A 14,205-nucleotide genomic window follows, 5' to 3' on the forward strand; every position below is an offset into this window, starting at 1 on the left:
AATGAAAATATTTTAACATGTTAAAAGACATCCATTTGTTTGAAAAATTAAAGTGATTTATGTGCTTCAGAGTGAAGAAATTATTGAATTTCAATAGAAATGTTTGCTATCCTGTGATAACTTTTATAAAATATTACCTCAGTACTTGTAATTATAGTTGGGTATCTAAATTTGAACTGTTAATTATCTTTAGCTAGCAATTTCATGGAGGATAATCATATTTCCTTCACTTGAAAATGAACATTTTAAGTAACAAATGAGCTACAAGCCACAGGTTTTTGGCAGTAATTGCTGCTACTCCCCTATTTTCAAGATAAATCTCTTAATTAACAGCTGTATGGCACTGTCTCACTGAAATATTTCATCCTTTTATAAAAGAATCCAGGGAAATATGAAATGGATTTCTTAGATATGCAAGGGGAAAATGCAAGTCCTGTGGGGTTTATTGGCTTCTTAATTCAAACTCTAAGTGTACTCAGGAATGGTTATGTTTAATGTTTCTACCTCTTCTCTGACATAATTACCTGTGAATACTCAACAGCAGGAGCTGTTGGAATTCATGAGGGGCTGGTGAAATGAACTCCTTAATGTTTAGTTTTCCAGCCTCAATAATAAATCAACTCTTCTGAGCCTGTTTGAGGTTCAGATTGTGTGTATACCTCAAAAAGATTTTCCTTTTTTTCTAAAAAAAAAAAAAAAAAAGGTGGGATGTAAAACAGTGGTTCCTCACTGGGATTTATCCCACCTGGCCAACATGTTCTGTGAATTTGTTTGACACTAAGGGTGTAGGGTCACTGTGGGGTTGGGGTTGGAAGGGACCTTAAAGATCATCCAGTCCTACCCCCTGCCATGGACAGGGACACCTCCCACTGGACCAGGTTGTCCCAGAGCCTTCTCTGTTCCATGCAGAAGTCAGTTATTTAGCTCCTTTAAAAATGGTGTTTTCTCCTTTTTCTTTGTATGTTTAAAGGTATTAATCCCAAACCTGCTGTGTACTCCAGAGCAGAGAGCAACTCCAGTTTTGCTCCCTTCAGATAGCAAACTTCATTCCAGACTGAGCTGGGGATAAAGATGCCAAATTTTCCAGTCCCTGATTTTCTCAAGAACGTTATTTAAAAATGTCTCTCAAGAGTTTTTGGCAAGTCTGGAGCCCTCTGGATTCAGTGACAGTGCAATTCTTTGGTGCAGCCACTTTCTCCTTGGTGTCCTGGTTCACTTTGAAAGTGGGGGTGGAAAAGGCTCAAAGTCCCCTGTCCAAACTCTGCTTCTCTACATAAAACCCCAATGAAAAGTTCCTCACTCATGGAGGATAGATCAGGCTCCATTGTTTGCATTTTGCAGCATTGCAGGAATAAATAACATTTCCCTATTCCTGCTGTGTGTCACACCATGAGAAGAGAAAGAGTGATTTTCTATATAACCCTTCCTGCTCAGCCTGGGCATAGTCCTGAGGTTTCCTAGTTCATTTTTTAACTGTTTAGGGGGATTATTTGCAGCACTAAAACTGGTATATTCCAGTAAACTCCTTGACACTGCTGACCATGAGTTTGACAGAATCATTCTGATCCTCCACTGTGAAAAATTGCTATCCACAGAGATCCTCTTCAGCCTGTTTTCTAACTTTATTTTACATGTTCATCTGTGTGCTTGGGCCACAGAATTTCCTTCAAGCAGGTTTTCAGTTATGTGCACATCCCTGAATGAGTGATGCAAACCCTTGGATGGTGAATGGAATGAGAAGAGGTGGATGTGATGTGATGAGGATGTGATCCTCATCCAGGATGCTGCTGGAGGTGTCAGGACAGCAAAGCAGGACAGCAGGAGTGACCCTGATCCCTTGGGTGGGACTGGAGATCTCCCAGTGTTGATCTGGAAATATTTGTTGTTAAATATCTCATAAATGCCCACATGGCCATAATTGTATGAGCTGAAGAGGCAGTGATCTAAGGTTTGTGCCTCGATACTGTGCTTAAAAAGAGAAATTATTAAAGTAATTCCAGGATCTGGGTTGGTTTAATCTTCTCCTTATTGTGTTCTCAGAGAAAGGAGATTTTTTTCAAGGTTTCTACCCACAGAAATTGAAAAGTAGGCTGTGGAGCAGGTTTGCTTTTAGGGCTTTTTGTAAAAGGCCTCATGAACTGAACAAATCAAAATTTAATCATCATTTTTTGGTGGCAATGAGATGCATCCTGTGGCCACCTTAGGAATTTCAGGTGAGATGAGGTATCTGGAAAGGTACATAAAAAAACATGTCACCAAAAAACCCCCCAAAAAATCACAAGAATTCACTGTGACAGTGATGCAAAAACAATCTAATGACTAATGCTCTTGCTTTTCAGATAATATAAGTCTGTTTTTGTTCTAATATGTCTCTGTCTCCAACATCTCTTTTTTATTTCCCAAGTCCCTGCATACATTTGTATTTTGTGATGTGCTTTTCATGTTGCTTCTGCTGAGCTGTCTTTCTCTGTGAAAAGAAATTAATGAAGCTAAGCCAAAGGGAAGGTGATTGACTGTCCCACTTGGAAAAAAAAATAAAAAAATTTGTGATAATAAGCTCATAACATTCTTTGGGAATTGTACTTGTATAAAATGCTCTTTGAATAGAAACTCAGCATTAAAATTTATGCACTCATTTGATATCATACTTTTTCCTTCAAGAGAGATAAATATTTCAGTCTTTGAGCAGTGTGAAACTGAAAACATTCAGCAGTAGCCCTGGCTGCTGGAATTCCTCAGTAGGAATTGCTGCTGAGCAATCCCAGTGATGAACAGTCTGTGTTTGCTTTTGGGAAATGTACAGTAATCACTGCTAAAATAAAGCATTGCAGACAAAGAGATGGATGATTTTATCTGATCCCTACCCAGGCCATTCAGATGGTTGTTTTGTAATTTGATGTCACTTAAGGAAGTTGAAGGGTTTTCTTTAGTTCAAAAACTTCTTAATGTAAAAAAGTCATTTATTGTGTGCTTAGCAAAGCATCCATTAAAACTTGAGAGGCTGAAAATCCTCCTGGGGGAGTTTAAATTTCAGAAAACCACTCACAAAAGCAATTACATTTTTAAATGAATAATTTATTTGGGGTGCTTTAGATCAGATTCTTGTTTACAGTTTCTCACCTTCTGCATTTCAGCTTGGTAATTGGTTTGGTCTGCACAGGTTTTTCAGCCCACCTAAATCCCCTGTCTGGAGGGAATCAGGTGTCAGCATGGGATCTGTGCTGTTTCCAGCTGCTGTCATCCTCCTTATTCCTTCTGCACTGTTTTCCTAAAATAGAACATCATAGAAATAAACTGAACAATTGAGTCTAATGTATGTTTATTTACTCCAATAATGATAATGCATTTTAAAGCATTTTAACAAGCCATGACAGAACCTGTGGCTTGTCTCAGGAGTTTTTTCTGAGTTCATCAACTTGTGACATCAAGACTTTGATTAGCTACACCAATTGTTAAAAATATCTCTTTTCCTCATTCCTTTTTCCTCTTACAACATTTAAAATCAATTAAATATTTGCATCTTAAATTTGTATCAATATGTTTATTGTGTTAACATTGTTTTAAACTAAATCAAACTGATTTTCTTCTATTATTTACACCAATGTCTCCAAAAAGGCTGGTTGGTATTTTATATTGCTTTTCCCTTCTTTATATAGAGAGAGTTTGATGTTTTTTCTGGAAAAAGGCAGCTTAGAAGTGGTTTCATATTGCTTTGCTGAATCTTTGAGATCCATTTAATGATTTTTTCTGGGACAGTAGCAGGGTGTAACCCTTTCAGGCATGTGTGTATTTGCATTTCATTTGTGATGACTCCAGCTGGTGCAGGAAAAAGTGCTCAAATATATTCTAGTGATGGAGCAATTCTTCAGTGTAAATATCACCTTCAGGCCCAGGATTCTTGAAGAGTGAGTTGTTTTTCTTAATGTTCTTGACTGACATCTTCAAATTGAGCCATCAAGCAAAGCTGCCCACATGGGGTGCACAGCAGTTGAGCTGTCCTGAATTCTGTAGTTACTTTTATAATGGATATCCCACATCCCAGAGCATTTTGCTGTTAATTCTGTGGGTTTTGCTGCTGACTCTGCATGCACTGGGGCTCTTGGGTCAAGCAGCTCTTTCTGGGTTTGCTTTTCCAGGGTAAGGGAAGTCAGTCTGAAATTCTGCAGTTTAAGGCTGCTCTGCACCATGTTAGTTCTACAGCCACAGAATTAGTATTATATCTTAATGTATTATTAGAGTATTATATATTTATTTTCCCTCTTATATTATGTGTGGATTCTCCTAGAGGAGTGTTTGTGACTGTCTTTTTCTGCCTTTTAGTTTAGAGGAACACACCAACCTCCTAAGGCAAGATCTGCCTTTGTGTTTATTACAAATATCCTGCTAAACTTCCATGTTCTTCCATGAGCACCTCCTTCTGGAAATGTGACACACCCTGAAAAGAACCCCACAAATCTGGGGGAAATAATCTTTAAAAATATCACCAGATTCTCATTAAAGCCTTTTTAGATTAATCTGCTGCTGCTGTGCACCACACTGGCAATGGCTGGTAAAATTGCCTGGTAAATGGTAATAATCCTAAATATGAGTCTGTGTGAACTGAACACCTACTTTATGTTTTGGGCAATATTCCTTGAAGCCCTCTAAATTTTTGGGCAGTGGAGATTGCCTGGAAATGAAACCATGAAGCAAATGATTCTTCTGCCTGGCAATACTGCCCCCAGATTTCAGTTCACCAAAAAATAAATAACCCCAGGTGAAAAATGGAAATATGAAGACAAACTTTAGGAGTGGGAAAGTTTTTGCTTCAGGATTGATTTTGATATTCCATATCCAAGACAGGTTTCATTTTGATCACATCTGGAAGATTAAATGATGCAAAAAAATTCTTCCCTTGTCCAGTGTCTCTCTGGAAGGTTTAAGAGCTGCAGCAGGAAAGAAGCTCAGTGCAGAAATTTGGTACCTGAGTTCTCTTGTCACTGCCACTTGTGCATGTCCTATAGAAACTGGGTAATGGAACCTAAAAATCTCATTTAAATGTAATTCAATTACAGTGCAACCTGTCTGAATCCTTTTCTGTTTTGAATCTTAACACTTTAGAATAGGTCTAAGATCAGGAAAGATGTGCTGAAGGTTGAAGCATGAAAAAGCTTTTGTGACTCAAGTTGAAAATTTGCTTAAATGTTTAATTTAATGTCTGATGTCTCCCCCAGAGGAAACAGGTAAATTGCTGAAGGAAGAAAAAAATTAAATTTCTGTGGGGTAGGTGAGTATCTAGAGGCAACACAGTGTTTGCTGACATGTCAGATTATGTGAAAGCTGAGTATATATGTTAGAAAAAAATCAAATTGCTTCTGAGTGTTCCCTTGCCTAGTTGCTTGCATTGCCACTGCTGTGTAGAATGTATGACTGTCATGGATCTTGTTGGAGAATTCTTTTCTCATTCACTTCCCCAAAAATGTGGGTTTTTTTAAAAATTTGCAAGATCACGACTGCTTTAATTAAGAAAACCCCAACCAACCAAACCAGTGCTAATTAGAATTTAGTGTAGTGATGTGTTTTGCTTTATCAGTTGCATTTTCAGGCCTTGGCTTCACCACCTTCTACCTGGCTGGGAAGCTGCACTGCTTCACGGAGAGCGGCCGCGGGAAGAGCTGGAGGCTCTGTGCAGCAATCCTGCCCCTCTACTGTGCCATGATGATTGCCCTGTCACGGATGTGTGACTACAAACACCACTGGCAGGGTGAGGCATGCACACACCCTTCTTCCTACTCTTTTGTTTCTTATTTAGATGTGTGTTTCTTTGGGTTTTTTACTTCCCGGTGCGTCGTGTGAGTTTAAACACGCTGGTGTGCTGTGGATTTTCCCTGCTCCTGGATTGATGCTGGGGTTTCCTAGCAAGGTTGAATTAGCTGGCACTGACCTTCAGAGCTTCAGGCCCCTGCCACAGCATCCTCTCCTCCCTCACAGCAGGAACTCTTGGAGTGCAGCACCCAAAATCAGCTGCACCTGTCACTGTTGTCTCAGAGCCCTGCAAAATTCAGATGTGAGACATAATTAATGTAAAGGCTGTGCTGTTTATCAATTACACACTCAGGTCATGTAAACATGGTAACTGCAGCACTTAATTAGTGGCTTGTCTTAATTTTTTTTTTTTGTCTTCACAAAGAGTCAGAATTGAAAACATGAGGGAGTCTAATTTCTTGTGTTCGGACTTGGTTGTTTATTAAATCTTATCTAAAGTACAGAGACTTCTGCAACACTTCTAGCTACCAGCTAAAAGTGAGCAAAATGGAGATGAACCTACCTAGCTACAAGGTCTTTTAAAGCTGTCCAATAAAGAGATAACACCTATATAATTTATACTTTTGACCCAATAACCAAACTCCTGTGACCAGAAGTGCAGCACTAACTGTCCAACCAGAAACTACCTGAAATCACGAAGAAGGAAGAAGATAGAAAAAGACAACACCCAAAATCCTCCCATCTTGTCCCAAACCTACTACTATATCCTAAAAACCTCTATTCAAAACCCTTTACCATGTGAAATAACACACTTCTATTCTAACTACATACCATGACTTTAACTCCATCACTCAAATTTGGAAGCTTCTCCAAGGCCTCAAGAAAAAAGCAGTGTTCTCCTGGGGATCAGTGTCAGAAAGCACAGAAAGCCCAAAAATCCCAGATTTCTGGGTTCCAACAGTGTGACAATTCAGAAAATCTTGCCATCAATTATTTCTTTTACCATTTCTCAGACTCTCTTTATGGCCATCTTTGTAGCTTCCTTCCTTTGCTCATGTCTTCTGCTAAGTAAACCAGCCTGTAATTACTTTTCTCCTATTTTCCCTATTTCCCTATAAGAAATAGCATGCATGGTATTTCTGGTGCTGTTATGTAGGTCATCCTGCCTTTCTGTGGTATTGCCTGTACTGTGCTGCTGGCCTTGCAAATTGAACTCCCCTCAAGGTCCTGAGTGCTCCTTCCAATTACCAGAAATTTCGATTTCATTCTGGTTCCATGCTGTTTCCTGTTTTCCAGCACTGTGGTGGGTTGACCCTGGCTGGACACCAGGTCTGTCACTGCCCTCCTCAGCTGGAAAGGTGGGAGAAAATCAGTGAAAGTAGAGATGAGTTGAGGGAAAGATTTTTGTTTTTCAATCTGTTATCCCAGAGGTGCTTGCACATCCCTGCTGTGCTCAGCCTTGCCCAGTGACAGATCCATCCTGGAGCTGGCTGCTGCTGGCTCTGCTGCACCTGGAGAAACTTCTGGCAGAATCTCACAGAAGCCACCCCTGCAGCTCCCTCTGCTACCAAAACCTGGCCCCAAATCCCACAGCATTCTGTTGCTTCCTTCTCATAATTTCAATTAATTGCTGCACTGCTCTGTCCCCCTGAGCACCTTCTTTACTCAGCCAGCAGCCAGAGCACCAGGACCAACCTCAGCCATGCTTTTTGTTGTTCTGCTGTGCTCCTGCTGCTCTCCTGCAGCTGTTTGATCACCAGCCATTAGCCTTGACAGATGTTCTCTGATTTCCAGCAGAGCCTTGTCTTGTTCCAGGACCTGTTCCTCTCCTTTTCTCAGTGACACTGGGGCTGGAGAGAGCCTCCAGCACAAAACTGCTGAGCATGAGGCACAGACAGCACCTGACACTTGGCTGGTTTGACCCCTGCTAAAGAGAAAAGGAGGAGTGTGGAGAAATGTGGAGAGTACAGGTTTACTCTTGAGTTTGGAACAGGTGTTTGCAGAGTGTGCTGTCTCTTGCCAGAATTATTTCTGGGCTGAAAAGTGTGCTGTGAGGCAGGTTATGATGGTGTCCATGGTGGAGGAAAACTGCACCCAGAGGCTCCAAGTCAGAAATACAATGTAATAGGGAAAAAAAAAAAAAAAAAAAAAAAAAAAAAAAAAAAAAAAAAAAGAAAAAAAAAATACATGCAATAGTACAAAAGAAAAAAAAAAACAACAAAACACTGACAGAGTCAGAATACAATCTGACTCCCACTAGGGTGGTGGTAGCAGTCCAGATGGAGTGGTCTTGTTGAAGTAGTGATCCTGTAGAATGGTCTCATAGATCTTGTCCTCTGGAATCCAGTGGAAAAGGCTGCTCTGCTGTTCCAAATCTCAGTTTTTATCTGGGTAAGAAAGGCTTGGCTCCTCCCCTGGCTGGAGCATCTCCAGTGGGATGATGTAATTTTATCAGTCATTCACTGGGACTCAATGGCCATTAACAGGAGATATCTCCTGGAGGGAGGATTGGCTGTGGAAAAGATAAAAATTATTGCCCCACCTGGTTTTTAACAGCTGGCCCATTAGCAGGAGATATCTCCCATAGAGATAAGGATCACTGCCCCACCTGGTTTCAGCAGATGGTGATAGAAAAGAGACTTTTGGGCACATCTTTGCATTGTAACCTAGGACATGCTCCTACTCTGCCTTTGAATTTTAAGGAGGTGGAGCTGCCAACTCCTCTCTTCCCCAGAGCAGTGCTGGCAGACATCATCCTGCAGGTGACCTCTGCTTTCCCTGAAAAACCCCAAGGGAGAAACTTCTCCACTCTGGGCACAGCACAGAACCTCAGGCCTTATGCTCAGCAGAGTCAGCTAATTGTGGTAAATTATTTATGCTGGCTTTGTGATGGAGCCTTAACTATACTAATGAAAAAAGACCATTAGTTCTGAGTCCAAGATTTAGCATAGTGCAGGTGAAAGATGGAGTGAGTGCCTCTGTATTAAAAGCCCATTCAGTGTGCTTACAGCATTAATGTTAGGAGAACTTTATGAGCTCCCTTCAATGTGGCTGGAGAGAGTGATATTCAAGGCCTTAGTATTGGTGTTAATGGATATTAGGATATTTCACTGTGAATCCTGAATTCCTGAATATATCAATTCACAGTATATAAGTCCCTGTATAGGCTTATAATTCTGGAAATGTTAATTTACTTGCAGAATAAGGGAGAATTTTGTATGGAAAAAAGTAAAGGTAAATACTGAGAATGAAAGAATATTCATTTTCCTTTATGGACAAAGGGAAAATATAAAAAGAGGATAGCTATTTCTACCATGAAATCAAACAAAAGACAGAATTATTTTTTTTCAAAAACAGGAGTTAAAATAGCTGCGTGTTTTTTTGCTTATTGCCCCCCAGTTAAGCAAGGTCAGTAAGACAGAAACCTTTGGCATAAATCATGTAGAGAATTTGTATTACTGTGGTGCCCAAGCTGAGGCTCAGAGTTGCATAATTTGTGAAAAGGTTTTGAAAGAAATTATCTGGGCAAGTTTTCAGCAAGCCTTAAAATCCCAGGGAACTTTAAGAGGACTGGGAAAAATCTGGTGTTTCTCCATGATTAAAAACAGGAATCATAGGCTTGACCTGATTGTTAAGAAAAATAAAAAAACAGCTGGAACACTATTCAGTCAAAGTTGTTTAATCTGAGAATTGCACCCAGCACAGGTTTATAGAAAATTAATCTTGTCTCAGTAACTAAGTTTTTTACAAGTTGATTGATGCTGGACAGTGAAAATTCTTGCCCTCAGCACCTTTAATACCATTATAGCTTGGTAGACACAGGCTGGTGAATTCAGTCAGCTTCCAGTGTGGGTAGGATAAATTACTGTCTGCACACAATCACCTTTTAAATTCTTGTTTGAGCCTGCTGGATTAATTTGTGATAGATTCATTATGTCCTTTTGTGTGGAGGAAGAGAACATAGGGTTAGAAGGCATCTCCTGGGTCATTTCCATGTAGTCCTGTTCCTCAAATGTGACTTACAATCACATTTCTTAAATTTATCCACCTCAGAATTAATTTTTTTCAGGTTTTCTTTCCCTAGCCATTCCTGATAAAAGGCATCTCACTCCTCTGATGACTATAAGCTATCTATTACACATTGGAAATTGAACCATGGTCTTTGTTTTAATAAAAATCACACTGACAAACCAGGGTATTTAATCTGTATTTAAGGACTTTAGACAAAAGTAATTTGTATTGATTTACCCTTCTTTGCCAGTAAACTCAATGATTCACCATTTTTATTACACTGTGGGTTTTTTGAAATTGGAAGAATGGAAACACAGATATACACAGATGATGTGGTGCTGAATCAGCCTTGTTAAAATAAAATGTGTTGTCAGGTCATATTTTAGCCTTTTGCCTCACTTCATTATTCTTCATGCTAAATCTGAGGCTTTCACAAAGTGTGCATTTACAGTGAAATTTTTCTCTTGTTGATTGTAAATGGAACACAAGATGAGGTATTTTAGCAAGAGGCAGAAGCAGAAACAGAAGGAATCCTTCACAGAAAATTTAAAATTGCCCGTGTGTGAGAGCTGCAAATATCTCATCCAATAGCCTTATTTTATCTTATTTTCTGATAGGAGCAGGGATTGTAAAAAACATCAAAGAGAGATATTCAAAAGGTGTTAAACCAGTTAACTGGCATGCTTAGTCTTTGACCTTTCAGATGCTTTTTGCTTTTTTTGGTAAGAATTCATCCAGCTTGAAATTGTTCTTTTTAGTCTGCTTTTGTAGGTGGGAGAGGATCCATGGGTTGCCTACCCACAAATGGTTATCAGGAGTGTTTATACCCCATGGAGGCTTTCCTATTCCCAGTGTTCATCTCCCAAAACTTAGCCAACCATCTACAATTTGGGTGTTCAAAATATTACCCAAGTCCCCAAGGATTGATTTTATGTGTCTGGTGTGATTGTGGTTCCAAATTCTTTAGGAAAATTCAAAATTCACATTTTCTGTGTTCTACACTTTCAAGTCAACCAGATGTGTTTTCTTTGCAGTTGTCACTCCTGGCTGCCCTTCCCCTGGTAACGTGCTTCTGGTTTTGTTGCTTTTTTTTTTCCTCCAGATGCTTTTGTTGGAGGGATCATTGGCCTCATTTTTGCTTATATTTGCTACAGACAGCACTACCCTCCTTTGGGTAACACAGCCTGCCACAAATCTTATGTCAGCCTGCTGGATCAGAGCTCAGTGAAGAAAGAAGAGAGACCCACAGCAGAAAATGCAACTGGGCTGCCTCTGGAGGGAATAACTGAAGGTCCTGTATGACTCTGAGAAATGTGCAGAATGAACTTTTAGCCTTCTCACATTTCCCCCAAACTGGTCTCTTTACAGTGGTTCTTACTGTGCATTTTTTCTTTAGTTTCTTTCCTTTTTATAAAGGGAATTTAAATGTTTTATTTTTAATGCCATGATACCATCGTACTTTTAAATTTTCAGTTCGTACTGACTTGCTGAATTATCTGTTTTCAGTCTACTGCAAATAGGTAGAACTACTTGAGGGAAGGGGAAAGAACATTATTAAAATAATGTTGTGTTGAGAATGGTTAAGAGAGTAATTTTGAGGTGTGATTGAGCATATCTTATATCTGCAAACAGATTTTCTGAATACTGAGTTCTTCTACAAAGTTCTGGTCATTGATTTCGATGGGTGGCGAGTACACAGTGCACTTTTCATCAGGTGTTCAACATCTGTAATTTGATAATTTAGAGCATCATCCTTATGTTTATCTTGCTGCCTTCTGACTTTAACAAAAATCTCCACATGCTGGTGGGACTTGGTATTAATTGTCAAGTTTTGCCAAGGTCGTTCTGAGCTACTAATGACTGAGAAGGCAAAAGGTGTGGATGGTGAAATGGAAGGAGCCAAGCCTTGTGCATCACACAGGGTGATTCTTGTGCTAAAAAATTTCCATGCTGTTAAAATTACCAACCAAGAACAACACACAGGATGGATTAGAAACTTGGTATTGCATCATCAGCAATTTTTGAGAACTCTTGCAGTACTTACCATCAAAACAAATTGAAAGAGAAGAGCACCCATTGCATTGAACAAGCTGAGGTCTTTCAAACAGATGTTTAAAACCCCCTGAAACTGGGAGGACAAAGAAACACACAGTTTTCTGTGGATCTCAGTGTGCCATGTTCATCCTTGTGTAGTGACTCACTGCAGCACTGGTGACCTGAGGAAATGCAGAGATCCTCAGTGGTGACTTTGGGCTCACAACCACGAATGCTTGTGGTGGTTTCCAGCACTGTAACATGTCCAAGGAAGGCTGGACACAGTTTTCCACTAATCCCACCCCACATTTTCAGCTGACCATGCTCATGGGCATGGTGCTTGCCAAGGTTGGCTTTGTACCTGAATTGGAACTCACCTGAATCAAACCCCTGCTGGTGTGGAGAAGGTTAACAAGTGTGTGACCTGAGCTGATTTATTATCAGTAGGATTCTGTTTGTTACGTAGGCACTATGCACTATACATCCCGTTCCTGTGAGATGATGTACCTTTGGATGGCAGAATGTCAGATTCCAGGTTTTTTTTCTCCTTAGGTATCCTGTGAAAAATGCAGGCAAAATATTCCAGACCCCACCCTGGCAGTTGAACATTTCTTGGAGCAATCAAGACAATGTTGATCAACAACCACAATTACGGTGCTTCAGACTGGAGGAGACTGCTGCCACCATCCTAATTTCTGTGTTCCTCTTGGAATATGCATCAGCCTCGTAGACATTTTGTGATTCAAACAGCTCAATGTCTTTATGTAAGGCTTCTCATTTATTTTCCTCAAAGCTAAGCTTTGTAGATTTTTTTTTTTTTTGAGAAGAGCTGCTTCCTGATTGGCAACACTTGAATTTTTATGAAAAGCAAGTAAATTAGGGTCCCATTAAAAATAAACCTAATAACTGTGTGCAAGAGGATGCAACCTTGTTGTGTATAAACTTATATGATATTTGGAAATGACTATAAATAGGAAGTGACATTAAGGAGCAGAATGTAACAGAGTGAATCCAGGAGGTTCTGTAGAAATAAAGCCTTGCAAAGCTGGAACAGTTTAACTGTGTCACAGGGAGGATCTTTCACTTAGAGTTACAGAATTCTGAGCTCTACAACAGGGACAGTTGGACGTAGCTGTGGTTTCCCTGGTGAATATACAGTAATTCACAATACCAGCATCAACAAAGAAAAATTATTTGGCATTTGCTCTGGATTTAACAGAACACTCCTCTGGTGTGGTTGAGACCTTATTCTAGAAATCCACAGAGTTCAATGGAGGTTTAACCTTCCTGAAAAGTTTTAAAACCATCCTACAGAATTCTGTAACAAATATAGTTTTCTGTTACTTCATGTGGGAGGATTACTGAAAGCCCCAGAGTCAGGGTAAGGCTTTGCCATCAGCTCTTTCTTTCAGCAGGAACCCTAGTCTTCCAGGTTATATGCAAAAGTTTAAAAACAAAAAATCTTCAGTCAAAATTAGGAGTTTAATACTGATGCATAGAGCATTTTGCATGTTTTTTGTATAGATCTGGTTTGTTCTCAAAATGGAGTGGGGCCTTCTAACTGTGCTGTACACATTCTTGGTATTTTAATGGCTTTTGATACACACAAGCTGTCTTCGGGAGGAGGAAAAGCTCACACAGCCCTCAAGTGGGTAGTGGCTGTTAAAGGGCTGGAACATGAAGTGTAATACAGCATAAAATCTGAAATTGTGGGTGTAATTGGTGACCTCAGAAAAGCAGTAAAGAATAACACATTTTAATGGGAATAATTAAACCCAGAGTCATAAAGTAGACAATGTAAAAGGTTTGATTAAAATGTAATTAAAATTATGAAAGAATTAATGGAATGGAACTTGTGGAGGGATCTGTAGGTGCCACAATCAGCAGTGCAAAGTCAGCATAGGGAAGGCATTTCTGTGGATCAGTGTATTTTAATCTCATGCTTTCTCAATGTGAAGGAAATGTGATGTTGTAATGCACCAATAAAACAACACATGAATGTGGGTTTGTACATCTGAGTGTTATATTTTTTTTGAGAAGAATATAATTTAGCAAGGTAGTTTCATTAATGAACCATTAATGAACCAAAAAAAGCCCAAAAAAAACCCCAGTGTTATTGATAAACAGTCATTATTGATGCTCTTAAAATGGAACAGCCTCCCTCCTTTAGCCAAAATAATGCTCTTGCTTTCCTCCAGGCAAAGGTACAGTGCAAGTCTGCAAGGCTGAAATTTTGGAATTGTTACCCAGCTAAACCAAGCAGGTCCCTTTCCCTTCCATATCTCAAATAACACTGCAAGTGTCATATTTAATAACAAATATGGTTAGACTACAACAGGAGAATAATATCAAATCAAACACAGCAGGGATATCCTGAAACCATGAGACTGGAACCAGCAAAATGTCCCCACAGTG

General features: G+C 39.6%; 1 protein-coding gene across 2 annotated transcripts in view; it reads left to right on the forward strand.

The window, feature by feature from the left end:
• The window catches only part of PLPP4 (phospholipid phosphatase 4), a 48,434-nt gene extending 34,638 nt beyond the window's left edge, over positions 1–13,796 (forward strand). Inside the window, exons 6-8 of one of the 2 annotated variants that reach the window (XM_056495426.1) lie at positions 5,573–5,743; positions 10,859–11,047; positions 12,343–13,796. In XM_056495426.1, the coding sequence (XP_056351401.1) occupies positions 5,573–5,743; positions 10,859–11,047; positions 12,343–12,353 (371 nt within the window). In that variant the 3' untranslated portion in view covers positions 12,354–13,796. Of the gene's footprint in view, positions 1–5,572; positions 5,744–10,858; positions 11,048–12,342 lie in introns of those variants that run through there. The other variant, XM_056495427.1, reaches the window with a different exon arrangement.
• Positions 13,797–14,205: the final 409 nt, after the last annotated feature.

This window comes from Oenanthe melanoleuca, chromosome 6 (genome assembly GCF_029582105.1).
Source record: "Oenanthe melanoleuca isolate GR-GAL-2019-014 chromosome 6, OMel1.0, whole genome shotgun sequence".
NCBI classification, from domain to species: domain Eukaryota; kingdom Metazoa; phylum Chordata; class Aves; order Passeriformes; family Muscicapidae; genus Oenanthe; species Oenanthe melanoleuca.